Source organism: Oncorhynchus tshawytscha, linkage group LG29 (genome assembly GCF_018296145.1).
Source record: "Oncorhynchus tshawytscha isolate Ot180627B linkage group LG29, Otsh_v2.0, whole genome shotgun sequence".
NCBI lineage: Eukaryota > Metazoa > Chordata > Actinopteri > Salmoniformes > Salmonidae > Oncorhynchus > Oncorhynchus tshawytscha.
The window spans coordinates 25,231,573-25,250,973 of NC_056457.1; the positions used below are offsets into that span (position 1 = coordinate 25,231,573).

Consider the following 19,401-nt stretch of genomic DNA (forward strand, 5'->3'; position numbering starts at 1 on the left):
GCCCTATGGGTGCACAATTAACTTATTGTTCCTGCTTCTCTTCAGAGAGAGACTGTCTGGGACTTCCTGCTATATACAGGTAAAGAACATTCATCAAGGTGTGGGTGTGATGCTATCACAGTGTAGCTACTTCCTCATCCCATAGCAAAATGCATGTGGACATGTAGCAAGGTTCATTCTGCATTGTGTACTTTTAAATAGGACACTGCCACAACTATATGTCTGCTGGTTGGATTATTTTTTATTTGCCCTGCACACAAAGAGCCAACACAATATTTTAGCCCTTGGCGCAGTCACAGCTCTCAGGCACCTTGCTAGCTGAAGGTCAGGCAAAAGAGAACCAAAAAGGAATAGCAGATGCTGCGTACACACATTCAGTGCACAACAGCACACCATAGTATACAAGTAAAATGATATAGAACATAATTCGGACAAAATAAAAGACATACCTGCACACGAAGAGACAACACACAATATTTTAGCCCTTGGCACATTCACAGCTCTAAGGCACCTGCGTGAGCACATGGACACTCACTCAAACACTGTCCCAAGTACTCACAAGTTACAATAGATACCCTAGTTAGCGAGCTCAGTGAAAGTTGTTACCATAAATCTTTATATTGTCCACATTGTAACAAACCTATGGTAGCACAACAGTACATTGTAACATTACCACAGTTTTATATTGAACAATTTTGGAGCCAAGGACAACATACCTTTCAAGCCGAAGGTCAGGCAAAAGAGAACAATAAGGGGGTACGGAAATACAGATAATGGGCCAAACCAAAATATACAACTTTTACAATATTGATATGAAAAAGTGTTTGTACAACAACAAATAACATTAGCTATGCAGCTGTAATTAAATTTAAAAAACACACTGAATTATTATTATCAAATTATAAACATCCCCTCTTGACCTGGCCTATTTGAATTGGTCCTTGTGTGCAACTTGGTGCATAATCTAGGGGAACAACATCACACTGCTACACACACACACACACAATAAATTTAACTAAAACTTAAACTATGTTCCACAATAAATCAACTACTTATCCCAATGTATTGTAATAGCCACAACCCTCTGGCTAGGCACTCCATGTAGATCTGAAGGATCCATTGCCTTTTGTAGGTGAAAATGTCATCATTGCTTATTTGCAACTTAAAGTATCCAATTGTCACCTTTCCTCTTTGTCCTCCCCTGGGTCTATGTCCCCTCTTCTGTCTGAGGCACTTAGTGTGTCTGCAGTGGCTGACCTTGTTGTCTTTCTATGTCTTCCCCTCTTCCTTCTTCATTCTGAAGTGGTTTTCCACTCTGACTGTTTTCATTTGGACCATTTGTATTTGCTGGAGGGGGATGGGTGAGTTTAGGGTGAGTTAGCAGGATGCAGACACACAAACAGCTAGTATGAGTAAATGCAGTGGACCAGGTGAGCCAGTGGACCAGGTGAGTTTAGGCTCAGGGTAGATACCTGTAGAACTGCAGGTGATGTCATCGGATAACTGTATGTCCACCAAGTGGAATGAAGCTGCAACAAAGTAGACATTACACATGGAGCAGCCATGAAGTGATCATCATAGACAGACAGATAGACATTCCGTACCCTCCACTGCTATGTTAATGAAGGACTCCTTGCTGCCTTTAATAGTGCTGGTGTAACACTTGTATCTGCCCTGGTCCTGGAGTGTGATCCCTCTCAGCAGTAGTGAAGCGTTTCCTTTGGGGATCTGGTCATTGAACATGGCTGTTCTCCCTCTGAAACGCTGGCTCTGCTGTTTGAGCTGATCTGTACTGTTGTAGTGGGAGTGGACGGTCAGGTCCTTGTCTTCTACTTTCAGCCAGTGGCTGAGTTCCTCACTGCCAGGCAGGAAGCTGCAGGGCAGGACACAATCCTCTGAGAACACACAATTAACACACGTTAAGTGAGCATCTGGACAAGATGGGATTCAAACACAGACTCTTATTCTCCCCAATAGTCAGATACCCTGGGAAAGTGAGTAGGCCCTTTGTTTATATCAGAGTGTTATTAACCTGTTATTATTGTTAATATTAACCTGAGTCTATTCTGTCATTGTGGTCTTCCTCGGTCCGCCACCTGCCCCCCTCCACACCCACAGCACCTAACCTCTAACTAAAATCACAATCTAAAATAAAGACCCCAGTCAGACCTGAATGACTACACTTCCTTCATGCCTCTAATCATACCACACACCCATTCAGCAATCATTTACATTGATAAACCATCTTAGCCTGTCTTGTCTGTTAAGTTGAATCACTGATTCCTACTTTGAAGATGTTCAAACAATCACAGAGAGACTTTGATGAGACCTCATTTTCAATCACATGATCCTTCATCTGTATTACACTTTGCCTTAGGGTGGAAGTGCTTGGGACCTAGCTTGTTCTAGGTCCAAAGAAACAAAGATATCTTCTGTTGAATCTGACAATCTTAATGGTTGTACAGTCATCTCAAATAAAACTGTGAAGGACCTCGGCGTTACTCTGGACCCTGATCTCTCTTTTGAAGAACATATCAAGACCATTTCAAGGACAGCTTTTTTCCATCTACGTAACATTGCAAAAATCAAACTTTCTGTCCAAAAATGATGCAGAAAAATTAATCCATGCTTTTGTCACTTCTAGGTTAGACTACTGCAATGCTCTACTTTCTGGCTACCTGGATAAAGCACTAAATAAACTTCAGTTGGTGCTAAATACGGCTGCTAGAATCCTGACTAGAACCAAAAAATTTGATCATATTACTCCAGTGCTAGCCTCTCTACACTGGCTTCCTGTCAAAGCAAGGGCTGATTTCAAGGTTTTACTGCTAACCTACAAAGCATTACATGGGCTTGCTCCTACCTATCTCTCTGATTTGGTCCTGCCGTACATACCTACACGTACGCTACGGTCACAAGACGCAGGCCTCCTAATTGTCCCTAGAATTTCTAAGCAAACAGCTGGAGGCAGGGCTTTCTCCTATAGAGCTCCATTTTTATGGAACGGTCTGCCTACCCATGTCAGAGACGCAAACTCGGTCTCAACCTTTAAGTCTTTACTGAAGACTCATCTCTTGGGGGCGGAGCTAGCATGTTGGAGTGAACGGCTGTGCGTGAGAGGCTCCTGCAACTTTTTTGCGAAATAATCTAATTTAACCTACTTTATGGCACTTTTTACAACAAACGTTTCTTTCTAATACAAGATTGTAACTTTCTATATGAAAATGCAGAGTAATAAGCGACCAAAGGACAATAAATCCACAGCGGAGGCCTACTCCCCACTAAACAACGAGACAGACATGGCGGGAGGCACATGCAACAACGTGACACTTACAGAACTTACCCGGGCTTTGGGGGAGCTACGTGTTGCTATAGCTGAGGATCTTAAGGCCACTATTGCTGAAATGAACACCAAAATCGAGAGCATCATTCGAACGGTCGCTTCACATGGCCAGAGTATTGTGGACCTTGAGAAGGCTTCTGAATTCAACGCTGGTAGGATCGACGAGTTAGAGAAGCTATGCACGTCATTGCAGGATACTGTGCAGAGGCTTTCTGTGAAAGTGGTCGACCTGGAGGGCCGATCCAGACGTAATAACCTTCGCGTTGTTGGTCTGGCAGAGGGGGTAGAGGCGGGCTCTCGCCCCACCGACTTCTTCGCCAAGCTATTGAAGGATGCAATGGGATCGGATGTTTGGCTTCGGATCCCCAGCTGGACCGCGCACATCGCTCCCTTGTCCCAGTGCCTGGACCGGGCCAACGTCCTCGCCCAGTAATCATCTGTTGTCACAGTTTCAAGACCAAGGATCTTATCCTGCGTGAAGCTCGAATGAGGGGCAACCTGTCACATAAAGGGCATCCATTCCGTGTCTATGAGGATTATGCGCCCGATGTGGCAAAGCATCGCACCGACTACAGAGATGTCATGACCAAACTCTACAAACTCCATCTTCGCCCAGCCTTACTCTTCCCTGCAAGACTAAGAATTACCCCGCCTTCCGGTGAGAAGATTTGGCTCTCCTCGGTTTTGGACGCAGAGAAGTTTATCCGGGGATATACACCAATCCCCCGTACAGGTTAGAGTGCCTTGTTATTGCATGTTAGGGTCTGCTCAAGGACTCGAATCCATACTATACCATATTGGGTGAAAACCTATTAAACGGGCTCAACAAGGGCTACCGAACATGTAAGACGCTGAGCAGACCAATGAATGGTGGTCAGAGCTCTCATTTAACGTTAAATTCACTTTCATCCCGGCTGTGCTCAGAGCGATGCATATTTTTTACTTCCAGGTTTGATCACTGACACCTTCGGACGGATATACTTATAATCCCCCACTTTTGTTTTGTTTCGTTATTTTACAATCCTTACATTATTCTTACTACCATACCATTTATTTATTGCTTGCGGGGGACTGGGGGTGATGGTTGGGAGGGGGCAGACACCTGGTTAGCAAGTTGATTTTTTGTGCCGTTCTGCCTTTGTCTGGCCGTGGGCCTCTCTCCCGACTAGAGTCCCACCAGCCCTCTGCAGTGCTTATGTCTGTGTAGGTGTGCGTACATATAATTACTATTTGTACTTTATTACTATTTTCTCTTAGCATTTTAGTATTATGTATGTGTATATATTAAATCAGTGTAGATTGTTATTCTGGGGTATGAATGTGTGTATGTGTATGTGTGCATATGGATGTATATACATATTCTTTAAATATATATTTTTATATATGATTTTTTTGTGTGGGTATGTATACATACGTGTGTGTGTGTGTGTGTGTGTGTGTGTGTGTATATGCATATATTTTTCTTTCTTATTAAACATGTTTTTTTTATGGGGGGAACGTTTAATTGAACAAATCCTTGTTCCGATCTCCTGACCCACAGTATGTAAAGGTACGGCTGACTATGTCGGTTGCGGATGGTTTAGTTTTTGACCTGCAGTGCTTAGCAATATAATCTTGAGGCTATATCTTGCTTATCTCTGGGATTGACCCAGGATGACGTTTAAATGCGCAATATGTTTAAGTTGCAACTTATTCGGTTTAGGTTTATTAGATGCTAACTGAACACTTAACTCGCGGGAGCCTCCTCAGTTCATATGTTAGTAGAAGTTCTAGGATAGTGAGAGATGAAAGTATAGTTGGGATTTTATTTTTGTTTTTCCTCTTGTTTGAGGTCGGACCATGCTTTTTTGTCATTGGCCAGACAATGTGTTATTTTTAATTGTTTTTCTCTCCTATTTGTGCATGCCTGTTAAAGGTGGGTTGATGGGGGGTGTGTGTGTAAGTGTTGGGGAACAGGGTGGGAAGTAAAGGTGCTTGCAGGGGGGGAGGGGTGGGTTGGATACTCTTTTTTTTCAAAAGAGTCGCCCTAATTATCGAACCGCTTGCTCAGACGATTAGATCTCATGCAGCAATACACGGCTATAATACTAAAGATACCCTAAATAAGATCTCCCTATACGCAGATGACATCCTCCTCTATGTAACAGAACCCAAGGCTAGTATCCCAGCTATTCTTGATGTGATCAATTTGTTTGGTACCTTCTCGGGATACAGAATAAATTGGAACAAGAGTGAATTAATGCCCATACGGTCGCAAAATATCTCCTGGCTAGAACATCTCCCATTTAAGTTATCTTCAGAAAAATGTACCTACCTAGGAATTGTTGTTACCAAACAATACTCCTTACTATTTAAAGAGAATTTCCCCTCTCTGATACAAAAACTCAAAGCAAACATACTATTTTGGAGAACTCTACCAATTTCTCTGCTCAGAAGAATTAATGCCATTAATATGGTCTTCCTCCCACAACTGCTCTACCTATATCAGAACATCCCAGTATTCATACCTAAATCCTTTCATAAACAACTGGACTCAATTATCAATCCTTTCATCTGGGATTAAAAAAAACACACAGGATAGGTAAAAAACACCTCTGTAAATCCAAGATGGAAGGAGGATTGTCTCTCCCAAATTTTATATTTTATTACTGGGCCGCTAACCTCCGCGTTGTTACGTTTCTATTGGACAACGTACTTCCGGCATCCAGCTGGCTTAGTATGGAGCGTGAGGAGTGTCACCCCTTCTCTACTGGCGCTGTGATTCTGTCGCCTGTCAATCTGGAGATGTCACTTTATTGTAACAATCCTATTATACATAGCACAGTCCGAATCTGGAAGCAAATTAAAGTCCACTTTGAGCTTAGACCAATGTCATTCATGCTCCCTGTCGCCAGGAATCCCTCCTTTGCCCCTTCTAACCTTGATAACACCTTTGAGCGATGGGGAGAGTTGGGGATAAGTACCATAGGGGATTTATACATAGAGGGGGCCTTTGCTTCCTTTGAGTTGCTGAGGGAAACTTATAATCTTCCCAGAAGTAATTTTTTCAGGTTCCTACAAATTAGAGACTACGTTAGAAAACACCTCCCAACATTTGGGAATGCTAAACCTTCCATGTTTGACGGATGCATAAAAATATGCCCCACCTCAGATAAACTGATATCGCGTCTATATGATGCTTTTCAATCTGTGAGCACACCTTCTACAGATGCCATCAAGGCAAAATGGGAGGAAGAACTAGGGACTGACATCTTGGTGGAAGACTGGGAAGAGAGCTTGGAGTATATCCACACATGCTCCATTAATTCCAGACATCGTCTCATACAATTCAAGGTATTACACAGATTACACTATTCCAAAACTAAACTGCATAGGATATTTCCTGATACATCCCCTACATGTGATAAATGTCAGGCTACGCAGGGTACACTACTCCACTGCTTTGCCCTATGCTCTAGCTTGCATGGTTATTGGTGTGGAATTTTTGGGATCCTCTGTGAAGTTTTGGAGACTTCAATAGATCCAGACCCGCTTCTGATAATCCTGGGAGTATCTGAAATCCCTAAACGGATTAACCAACCCCCAAAAACAACTAATCTCGTACGGTCTCATCTCGGCAAAAAAACGAATCTTGTTGTTTTGGAAAAGGAGGGAAGCGCCCTCTACCAAATTATGGCTCAGTGAATTGGCAAACACTGTACACTTAGAAAGAATTCGATATATTCTGAACAATAAATTATCAACATTTGATCAAATCTGGCAGCCTTTCCTCTCCTACTTGGACGAGTCGGCGCTGTGAATTTGTACTTATTAACACACTCTCAATTGTAATATTTTAATCTACCTTTGGGCAGCATGTGCTGGCCCTACCACCCGAGCAGGTGGGGATGGGGGGGACGGACGGACGGACATCTTCCCTCTTTCTTTCTACGTGTCCTTGTTTTGTATGTCGTGTTTTGTATTATTTGTTCTGCACCCAGAACTCTGGGTCTTGTTGTTCCTGTATGCTCTTTTATGTTTACATAAGAATTGTATACCTGTCTTGTATACCTATACACCATTCTTGTGTGTTTAATAAAAATATTTGAAACAAGACTCATCTCTTCAGTGGGTCATATGATTGAGTGTAGTCTGGCCCAGGAGTGGGAAGGTGAACGGAAAGGCTCTGGAGCAACGAACCGCCCTTGCTGTCTCTGCCTGGCAGGTTCCCCTCTTTCCACTGGGATTCTCTGCCTCTAACCCTATTACAGGGGCTGAGTCACTGGCTTACTGGGGCTCTCTCATGCCGTCCCTGGAAGGGGTGCGTCACCTGAGTGGGTTGATTCACTGATGTGGTCATCCTGTCTGGGTTGGCGCCCCCCCTTGGTTTGTGCCATAGCGGAGATCTTTGTGGGCTATACTCAGCCTTGTCTCAGGATGGTAAGTTGGTGGTTGAAGATAACCCTCTAGTGGTGTGGGGGCTGTGCTTTGGCAAAGTGGGTGGGGTTATATCCTTCCTGTTTGGCCCTGTCCGGGGGTGTCCTCGGATGGGGCCACAGTGTCTCCTGACCCCTCCTGTCTCAGCCTCCAGTATTTATGCTGCAGTAGTTTATGTGTCGGGGGGCTAGGGTCAGTTTGTTATATCTGGAGTACTTCTCCTGTCCTATTCGGTGTCTTGTGTGAATCTAAGTGTGCGTTCTCTAATTCTCTCCTTCTTTCTCTCTCTCAGAGGACCTGAGCCCTAGGACCATGCCCCAGGACTACCTGACATGATGACTCCTTGCTGTCCCCAGTACACCTGGCCGTGCTGCTGCTCCAGTTTCAACTGTTCTGCCTTATTATTATTCGACCATGCTGGTCATTTATGAACATTTGAACATCTTGGCCATGTTCTGTTATAATCTCCAGCCGGCACAGCCAGAAGAGGACTGGCCACCCCACATATGCTCTCTCTAATTCTCTCTTTCTTTCTCTCTCTTGGAGGACCTGAGCCCTAGGACCATGCCCCAGGACTACCTGACATGATGACTCCTTGCTGTCCCCAGTCCATCTGACCGTGCTGCTGCTCCAGTTTCAACTGTTCTGCCTTACTATTATACGACCATGCTAGTCATTTATGAACATTTGAACATCTTGGCCATGTTCTGTTATAATCTCCACCCGGCACAGCCAGAAGTGGACTGGCCACCCCACATAGCCTGGTTCCTCTCTAGGTTTCTTCCTAGGTTTTGGCCTTTCTAGGGAGTTTTTCCTAGCCACCGTGCTTCTACACCTGCATTGCTTGCTGTTTGGGGTTTTAGGCTGGGTTTCTGTACAGCACTTTGAGATATCAGCTGATGTACGAAGGGCTATATAAATAAATTTGATTTGATTTGAAGTGGCCAAAGATCACTACGCACAACAGGAAAAGTCTGTTCTTGAATTAAGTAATTCATGTTTCAGAGAAGCTTGTTTTACAGTTAAACTGATGTGAGGTGATTCCAGTGAGTTTATATCAGTAAAACCCTGTCTGTCCTGTGTGATAACAACTTCCCTCCTCCCAGGTGCTGCTAGCTCAGCACTTACTGTCAAACAGACCTAGGACTACAGATGTAGGATCTACCTTGAGCCTGTTTGCTACAGAAGGAAAATAATCCTGCAGCAACAGGAAATGTGAATTATTATGTGGATTATAGTTAAGCCTTTCTTGAAACTTGAGTACACTAAAGCTTTGCATTTCCTATTGTGCAATACAATTCGTAGCAACAAAAGAGTGATCAAATTAAGATCATACATCTATTGGAGTTATTTTGGAATGTAATATTTTGAGACAGACAGAAGGTAAAGACAGATGAACTAAGACAGACTTATGATGGTTGTTACTCACCTCCCCCATCTGTGGGTGTGACAGTCCACAGCAGAATCACCACCAACATCAGACCCCTTAATGTCATGGAAACCAGAACCTAGGCCATCTCCATGGAGATCAGACCACAGGTTTATCGTTGTGGAAACAAACTCCTCTCCCTCTTAATGGATTGTAAAGAATACAGTACCTGCGCTTGTCATTCCAGTTTTTTTTTTTTTACTATTGGCCAAATAATTGTAGGGCAAAGTACTGCAATGTGAAACATTTACAGATTAGATAGGGCCTTTCTGCTCTAGACAAACTCTCCCTCCTTGTGAAGTTGTGACTGAGCTTGGTTTGCACGACAAGGCAGTGACTGTGCTAAAGCAAAATGTCATGGATAGATTGCAAGGCCAGCAGATAATGTCTGAACAACTCAGTGAATCTGTCTGACTATGTAGCATTTTACTGGTTGCCCGATTAGATCTTTAAAGTCTGTATGAATGACATGACAATGAATTGGCCTCCCCTCCACATACTCTCCATGGATATCCACCAAGGATATGGTTGCCAATTATTTCCTGGATATAATTAAAGTTCTTCAACATTCATTACTTAGATTTATTTTTTGTCAAACATTTTAAAAAAGTTTTGACATACTGCTCACCACAGGTAGGTAAAAACAGAGACAAACTCTAAAACGCCAATATCAGCAGACTCCAGGTGAAGGAAGTCCCTTGCAGTTATGTGTCCTAAATATTACAGTTCACTGCTGTAACTGTGGATCACTTCCAGGCCAGCTGATGGTGAGTAACATCAGTCCTGTCAGGTCTCATCCCAAGACCTCAGGTAGACCTACTCATGGTACTGCTGCTCCATCCACCAGCTGTGTAGGTCATGCCGTCTCTGGCATGGCCGCGGGAACACGTTTGGGGGTGAGGATGTTGACATTTGTCGACAAGGTCTCTCCTGTGGTAAGGGGACTGCTCACAGACAAGCCTCTCTCATTGGCAGTGGTTTCTGGGATAAGAGACAATATGGAAGGGAGATATTACTCACCAAACAGAAGTACACACATCATACATTAGTTAACATGTCGTCAAGGCTAAGTCTAGCAGTACGGATGTTTACGTTTCGGTTGGAACCAAAATGATTTTCTAATCGGTTCACTCTGAACAGAACCATTATTTTTGTTCTTGTTCCGTTCCACTGTTCTGACCAGATAAATAAAGTTCTGACCCGGTTCAAACCCTAAAACACTAACGGTTTATATCGTTTCTTTGTTGTCACGTTTACTCCTGCTCCTCCCCTAACCCCCAGACCTGGGATTCATCATTATGCACACCTGGCATCCATCATTACGCACACCCGGCATCCATCATTACCCGCATCTGCAGATCATTATGATTCACACCATTACCTTCCTCATTACCTCCCCTTTATCTGTCCCTCCCTTACGTTCATTCCTCAGGTGGCATTGTTCCTGTGTTCATGCTATATCGCCACTGTTACGCTGTCTTGTTTCATATTTGATTAAACATTTCACCTGCTTCTCGACTCACAGGGTCATTGTTACAGAATACTGCCTCACAAAACTATGGAAGCAGCAGGAGAATCAAATGTCTCTGACAGTCAACGAACAAGCTTATCTTCTACATCAACACCATGACCAGCTGGCACAACTGGGGACGGCTATGGAGACACACTGGCAAAGATACTCAGCTGGCAGGCAGACACTGGAATGCGTTTCTGAGTGACCAAGGGAGGGCTTGTACGGTATATGCACTTTGTTGCTTTTTTGGGGGGGACTGAAAAAATGTACGGAATGTAAAATAACTTTATTAACCGTTTCCATGCTTTTAAATAACAGTTGTCTTCCGGAACAGATCACTTGTTATCGGTTCTGATTCTGTTCCTCTAAATGTTATTTTTCGGTTCTTTGAACCAGTTCCAACCCCTGGTGTAAATGCATCCTCTAGCTCTACAGGTACATTGGATTCTGCTACACAGGCTTCTAGATATAACAATACTCCTGACTCCTGATGTAAGTATTCACTCTGTTCTGACCACCATACTCCTGCCTAGTGTTCTTCATGATCCTCTTACACCTTCTTGTGGTCTGTCCTGGATACTACAGTTAGTTGATGGTCTGGCCGGGTCCTACACATACACTCCACAGTAAGGGTGGACTGCGACTTACCTTTCATTGGCTTCATTTCACTGGTTTCCTCTGGTCTCTTTCTGGGCTTTGACTGGTCACCTGGTGACAGGAAAAGGGATATCAGGTACAGATATTGTAAATGTAGAAGTATTTAAACAGTCATTTACCTGCAAGCTCATTCAGCCTTAGTTCTCTCAGTATTACTACACATTTGTGATTATAGACAGATAATGTTAGGTTTATTATTATAGTTAACCTTTCCCCCTGCCCATACTCCTTACCTCTGACTTTAAGATATCCCAGAATTCCTGTGAGGGCGAGAGCCAGCACTGCTATCACCACGGCAAAGATCCACCACCGAGACTCCTCGTGACTTCGCATACGCTCACCTATACACAGATAAAATACACAGATAAAATACACAGGTAAAATACACACAGATAAAATACACAGGTAAAATACACACAGGTAATATACACATGCCCTGATCTGTTTCACCTGTCTTTGTGCTTGTTTCCACCTCCCTCCAGATGTCACCCATCTTCCTCATTAACCCCAGTGTATTTGTACCCGTGTTCTCTGTTTGTCTGTTGAAAGTTTGTCTTGTCAGGTCTTACCAGAATGTTTTCATATCTCCCTGCTTTCTCAAATTCTGTTTCCTAGTGTCCCCGGTTCTGACCATTCTGCCTGCCCTGACCCTGAGCCTGCCTGCCATTCTGTACCTTATTGACACTGCCCTGGATTACGGACCTCTGCCTGCCTTTGACCTGTCTTTTGCCTACCCCTTGTTTGGGTCAATAAACGTCTGGGACTCAAGCTGTCTGCATCTGGGTCTTATCCTGAGTTCTGATACACACAAGTAACAGACACACAGGTAACAGACACACAGGTAGCAGAAAAAGACAGTAAACCCCTAACAATAGATGTAGTGGTCATGGCTCACATCAACACCATTATCCCAGAAACCCTAGACCCACTCCAATTTGCATACCGCACCAACAGATCCACAGATGATGCAAACTATATTGCACTCCACACTGCCCTTTCCCACCTGGACATAAGGAACACCTATGTGAGAACGTTATTAATTGACTACAGCTCAGTGTTCAACACCATAGTACCCTCAAAGCTCATCACTAAGCTAAGGACCCTGAGACTAAACACCTCCTTCTGCAACTGGATCCTGGACTTCCTGATGGGCTGCTCCCAGGTGGTAAGGGTAGGTAACAACACATTCACCACGCTGATCCTCAACATGGGGGCCCCTCAGGGGTGCATGCTCAGTCCCCTCCTGTACTCCCTTTTCACTTATGACTGCACGGCCAGGCACAACTCCAACACCATCACTAAGATTGCTGATGACAAAACAGTGGTAGGCCTGATCACTGACAACAATGAGACAGCCTATAGGGAGGTCAGAGACTTGACCGTGTGGTGCAAGGACAACAACTTCTCCCTCAACGTGATCAAGACAAAGGAGATGATTGTGGACTATAGGAAAAGGAGGACCGAGCATGCCCCCCTTCTCATCGACAGGGCTGTAGTGGGGCAGGTTGAGAGCTTCAAGAGTTCCTTGGCATTCAAATCGCCAACAAACTAACATGGTCCAAGCACACCAAGACAGTCATGTAGAGGGCACAGCAAAACCTATTACCCCTCAGGAGACTGAAAAGATTTGGCATGGGTCCTCAGATCCTCAAAAGGTTTTAAAGCTGCACCACCGAGAGCATCCTGACGGGTTGCATCACCGCCTGGTATGGTAACTGCTTGGCCTCCAACCGCAAGGCACTACAGAGGGTAGTGCGTGTGGCCCAGTACATCACCAGGGCCAAGCTTCCTGCAATCCTATACCCCTATACCAGGTGGTGCCAGAGGAAGGCCCAAAAATTGTCAGACTCCAGCCACCCTAGTCATAGACTGTTCTCTCTGCTACCGCACGGCAAGCAGTACCGAAGCACCAAGTTTAGGTCAAAGAGGCTCCTAAATAGCTTCTACCGCCAAGCCATAAGACTCCTGAACAGCTAATCAAATGCTACCCAGACTATTTGCATATTTGCATACTCTTATTATCTATGCATAGTCACTTTAATAACTTTACCTACATGTACATATTACCTCAATTTCCTCGACACCGGTGCCCCGAACATTGACTCTGTACCGGTACCCCTTGTATAAAGCCCCGCTATTGTTATTTACTGCTGCTCTTTAATCATTTGTTATTCTTATCTCTTACTTTTTTCCCCCTTAACTGCATTGTTGGTTAAGGGCTTGTAACTAAGGATTTCATTGTAAGGTTTACACCTGTTGTATTCGGTGCATGCGACAAATACAATTTGATTTGATTTTTGATTTGATTTAGTGTGTAGGTGTGAGTGTTCTCTCACCAGTGACAGCTGAGATGTTGACCCCGGTGTGTTCTGTGTGTGTGTTCTGGGGGGAAGAGTAAACACAGGTATAGGTCCCTGTGTGTTCCAGACTGACTGGGTTGACCAATTGCAGCGATCCGTCACCGAGCGGAACCCTGAGGACGTCCAGTCTTGCACAGGCCTCCCAGGGTGCTGAGGCAGAACTGAGCTGTGATTGGCTGTCGTAGGTGAGGATGAGGGCCTCTTCGTTGTGATTTGTGAAACTCCAGGAGACGGATGATTTAGGCTGGTAGGGTGGGGCATGGCAAGGAATGGTCAGATCCTTCCCTTCTACTCCATTGATCTCTGAGAGAGAGCGAGAGATTACAAAAAGCTTTTAAAGTTTTATAAAACAGTGTATGTGAGTGTGTAATACCTCTTTCTCTGAGTGAAGCGGTCCAGGTCTGTGATCCATAGGAGGAGATGACAGTACAGATGTAGGTGAGCTCTGATTGGCTGTTCAGCCTCCTCAGCCGGCTCTCCACCGCATACAGCCCCTGTCGGTCAGCCAGTTTACGCGTTATTGGTCGAAGTGGCTGGGCGGTGGGTGGGTCAGTTGCCCAGGCAACGTGAGGGGCGGGGTAGACATGTCGAGTGGTACACTTCACCTCTTCATAGCCACTTAGTCTGGACAACTCCAGAGACAGGGCTCGGACGGGCGCTACACACACACACACATATATATATAAGTCGGTGTGTATATATGTAACCGATGTGAAATGGTTAGCTAGTTAGCGGTGGTGCATGCTAATAGCGTTTCAATCGGTGACGTCACTTGCTCTGAGACCTTGAAGGGGTAATGCGAGGGGTAACGATGCTTCGTGAGTGACTGTGATTGATGTGTGCAGAGGGTCCCTGGTTCGAGCCCAGGTTGGGGTGAGGAGAGGGACGGAAGCTATACTGTACTATTACATATATATACACACACCAACTGATCATACATTGATAGAACATTGACAGTCACTGTGGTTGTGTCTACCATTCGATTGACAGCTTGACTCACCCTCCACCCTGACGATGACATGGGCTTCGTGCACGCCTGCAGAGGTACGCACGTGACACTTGTATCTGCCGCGGTCCCTGGGGCCACACCCCCTCAGGTGCAGCGATGCGTTACCACGGGATACCAGGTGTGTGAAGAGGGAGGTGCGGCCAGCATATTGCTCATGCTCACTCCACTCCCCTCCTCGCTGGAAGGAGTGGACAGGCACTTCCTGTTTGAGCCAGCGGATGACCTCATCACGGTCTGTTTGGAAGCTGCAGGGCAGGACACACTCCTCCAAGAACACACACGTCACGTGAGCATCTGTAAAGAGATCACACACTCCTGTCAATACACCTCAGGGCCTATTGGCAATCAGAGGAATTCAGTCAAGTAAACCTGCATTGCATTCATATAAACACCTTGTGGTGGAGTGAAACCATAGTAGTTCACTGTACAAACAACAGATAGACTCCTCTTTCTTTGTGAGTGTGTGTGGTGTGTGTGCTCTTCATCTTACCTGAACACATCTCCAACCAACTTAAACAAACATGGTACGCTCCGATGATCATTCTTGGCTTTTATTATCTGCAGCCAAGCATGAAGTCACGTACTCCTGTCAGACACACACACCTCCCTATGTGCTACATGTCACAATTCTTACTCAGCTCTGTGAGTCATCTCACCTGCCTGCTTACCACAACCTTTAACCGTTATTGATCATTGAACACAGGGTTAGTCAACTTTCTTCCTGGAGAACAAAAGGCACTTCAGCTTTTTGAGTTGACCTTTTTTGCTTTAGAACTGGGAGGCCAAATAGGTGAAATCTAACCAATCGCTGATTGATGAATTATCTCAGTTAGTGAGGTAATTAGTAAAGTCAGGTGTGGTGGAGCAGTTCCATCTGGGAACCAGATCTCACATGGTCTGATACAGTCTGACACGGTCTGATACGGTCTGACACGGTCTGATACGGTCTGACTTCAGTATTCAAAGTTTGTCCAGGGAAAGTAGGGGGGGGGGGGTGAACATCGTGTTTTGACGGTTAAGTTTAGGCATTCTTTCCGATTGGTTAAGCTAAGGTTTGGGATAGGGTAAAAAATAAAATAAACATCAAATGTGTGCCTAGCACTGGGATTGAACCTGTGATCTTCAGAGCTGGAGCTCATGATTGGGTAGAGTAGCACTGGGATTGAACCTGTGATCTTGGAAGCTGGAGCACGCGGCTTACGCCCATCCGCCATCTCCATCCATAATGCCCTAGCAAGCAGCGGACCTACTTGATCATAATAGTGCTCACTGCTGCCCCTAGTGGCCAGTCCTGAAGGCATCTCCTGACATCCCAGGGACCTGGAATACTGCACTGGTCTGGTGTGACCTGGCTGCTCCAGGATCAGGGTTCTAACCACCTGCTCTAACCAACCAGTTACCAAATCACCTAAACTCACCATGTCAATCAGGGCCAATCAGAGGCAGTCTCACCTGGGATTGTGGTCTGAGTTGAGATGCTGATCCACAGAAGGAGACAGGTCCAGGTGTATGTCACTGCCATGTCAATCTCTCTCACACATGTGTACACATGTACACATACTCACAAAAACACACATCCAGAGACAGTGACACACACGTCCGTCCAATCTTCACTTCTGTGGTCACCGTCTCTTCCTCAAGGTTAATCTTTCTTCATGAGCCTCTCTCTCGTTCTCCTGTGTCTCTCTTCTCTTTGTAGTGTAGAAACACACACACATTCAGAGCTAATGAGAGACATGCGGTGTGGTAGCAATAACGTGACAGGACATGTTCAGGAGGCTGTGGCTAATAGAGTTTGATCTCCTAATTGGGGGGTGGGGGGGAGGGGGTGCTAAGAGAGACATCTGGTTGAGGTTTCCTTTATTCTCCCCTCCCTCCACGTCTTCCTGTGTGTGTTTCCCCTCTCTTTCCTTATCACATATTAGCTCTCTCTTTTTTAATCATATCTTACCTCTCTCTTTCCTTATCATATATTCCCTTTCTTAATTATATCTTCTCTCTTTAATCATATCTTACCTCTCTCTTTCCTTATCGTATATTCCTTTCTTAATTATATCTTCTCTCTTTCCTCATATCTTATCTCTCTCTTTCCTTATATCTTCTCTCTTTCTTAATCACATCTTCTCTCTCTTTCCTTATCATATCTTATCTCTCTCTTTCCTAATATCTTGTCTCTCTCTTTCCTTATCATATATTCCCTTTCATAATTATATCTTCTCTCTTTAATCATATCTTATCTCTCTCTTTCCTAATATCTTGTCTCTCTCTTTCCTTATCATATCTTATCTCTCTCTTTCCTAATATCTTGTCTCTCTCTTTCCTTATCATATCTTATCTCTCTCTTTCCTAATATCTTGTCTCTCTCTTTCCTTATCATATCTTATCTCTCTCTTTCCTAATATCTTGTCTCTCTCTTTCCTTATCATATCTTATCTCGCTCTTTCTTTGTGATAGTTCAAGATGTAGAGTAGAGCATGACAGAGCGGAAGAGAAGAAGGGAAGAGAAGGGAAGGGAAGAGAAGGGAAGGGAATAGAAGAGAAGAAGGGAAGAGAAGGGAAGGGAAGAGAAGAGAAGAAGGGAAGAGCAGTGAAGCGAAGAGAAGAGAAGAAGGGAAGAGAAGAGAAGAAGGGAAGAGAAGTGAAGGGAAGAGAAGAAGGGAAGAGAAGTGAAGCGAAGAGAAGTGAAGCAAAGCGAAGAAAGGAGATGAGAGTAGGTCACATCTGCTACATATTCTACAGTCTATTCACTGTAATGTAAGAGTTCCAAATCATCTTTATTCAATCACATCAAAACACACACCCACACATAGTTACACGCACACACACACACAAACACACTCACACACCCACACACACACACACACACCCACACATAGTTACACACACACACACACACACACACACACACACACACACACCATAAATGAGATAGATCACAGGGCAGAGAAAACACAGGACAGAGGGCAGAGCATCACATGGAAATAGTTAGTGAGGTTAGACATCAAACACAGAATAATCACACACTCATGGAGTCATTGTCATCTGGTGCAGTATTTGTCTTCTCTGCTCCTCCTCTCACACACCATTTCACACTTTTGTTCTAGCTCCCCACACGGGCACATTCAACTAATCATGGGCTTGATGATTTGTTGATTAACTGAATCAGGTGTGGTAGTGAAGGGCTACAACAAAAATGTATATCCTTGGTGATACCAGAATTTAAAAAACAAACCAATACTGACCTAGTGTAGCGCAATAACGTCCCAGAGCTAACAGAAATAACTCTATATTTCCCTGTTCATAAAAGCAGATACTCTTGACATGGCCATACTGACTTGATACCTAACAGCAGTCAACTGTAGCTTACTTTATAAGGTGCTGATCAGATATTGATCGTGGTGGGTGGAAAACAGCCCTGGTGTTTGCTCTAGTTAGGATTGTAAGGGTTCATTTAAGGAATGGACTACATGACTGAATCCCCATACAAGTTTTCATACAAAATGTATTAATAGTATTTGGTATTTGATTAGGATCCCCATTAGCTGTTGTAAAAGCAGCAGCTACTCTTCCTGGGGTCCAACAGAACATGAAACATGACATAATACAGAACATTAATAGACAAGAACAGCTCAAGGACAGAACTACATCAATAAAAATCAAATAAGTATAGAGATATTACAAGTCTATGAAGTGTGTGTGTGTGTGTGTGTGTGTTCAGTGCCGTGTGGTGTATGGCTCTCTAGTGATGAAGATAAAGTTATCTTCTAGAAAACGGAGAGAATAAGAGAATGAAAAGCAGACTTACACGAGTTCCACGTCAAGCAGAGCGAGACGAAATGAGGGAGGGAGATGTGAGAGAGAAGGAGAGAGAGAGCTGCTCCCTACTTCTTTTGAAAGTGAGGAGTTTGACTGGACTAACAGGTTACTTAAAGGACTCTTGCACGCACACGTGCGAGAACACACGCCAGCCCCCTCTCTTTCCTCTCTCACACACACACCACACACATTTCCCAATGTACTGAAGGAGAGACGGGGGGTAAATTACACACACCCCTCTGGATGGGTGGAGTTAGAGGGGTAAAAAACACAAACCCCTTAGAGAGAAGTCAGATACTGATTTGGTCATACAGTGGATATGCAGTGGCTACACAGGGCCTTCAGAATGTATTCATACCCCTTGGCTTATTCAGCATTTTGTTGTGATACAGCCACACAATAACCCATAATGACAAATTGAAAACATGTTTTTAGAGATGTTAGCAAATTTATTGAAAATTAAATACAGAAATATCTCAATTACATATTGTAAGTATTCACACCACAGAGTCAATACTTTGTAGATACACCTTTGGCGGCGATTACAGCTTTGAGTCGTCTTGGGTATGTCTGTATCAGCTTTGAGTTGTCTTGGGTATGTCTGTATCAGCTTTGAGTTGTCTTGGGTATGTCTGTATCAGCTTTGAGTCGTCTTGGGTATGTCTGTATCAGCTTTGAGTCGTCTTGGGTATGTCTGTAGCAGCTTTGAGTCGTCTTGGGTATGTCTGTATCAGCTTTGAGTCGTCTTGGGTATGTCTGTATCAGCTTTGAGTTGTCTTGGATAGGTCTATCAGCTTTGAGTTGTCTTGGGTAGGTCTATCAGCTTTGAGTTGTCTTGGGTAGGTCTATTAGCTTTGA

The 19,401-nt window shown here is 44.3% G+C and overlaps 1 protein-coding gene across 1 annotated transcript; it reads right to left on the bottom strand.

Annotated features, from left to right (window-relative positions):
* Positions 1–217: 217 nt before the first annotated feature.
* Positions 218–9,632, bottom strand: LOC112236889 (CD276 antigen). Its single transcript, XM_042308795.1, has 4 exons — positions 9,189–9,632; positions 1,605–1,895; positions 1,473–1,529; positions 218–1,347 (listed from the first exon to the last, which is right to left on the bottom strand). Exons 1-4 carry the CDS (start codon positions 9,253–9,255, stop codon positions 1,235–1,237), a joined length of 528 nt encoding a protein of 175 aa, XP_042164729.1. The 5' UTR covers positions 9,256–9,632; the 3' UTR covers positions 218–1,234.
* Positions 9,633–19,401: the final 9,769 nt, after the last annotated feature.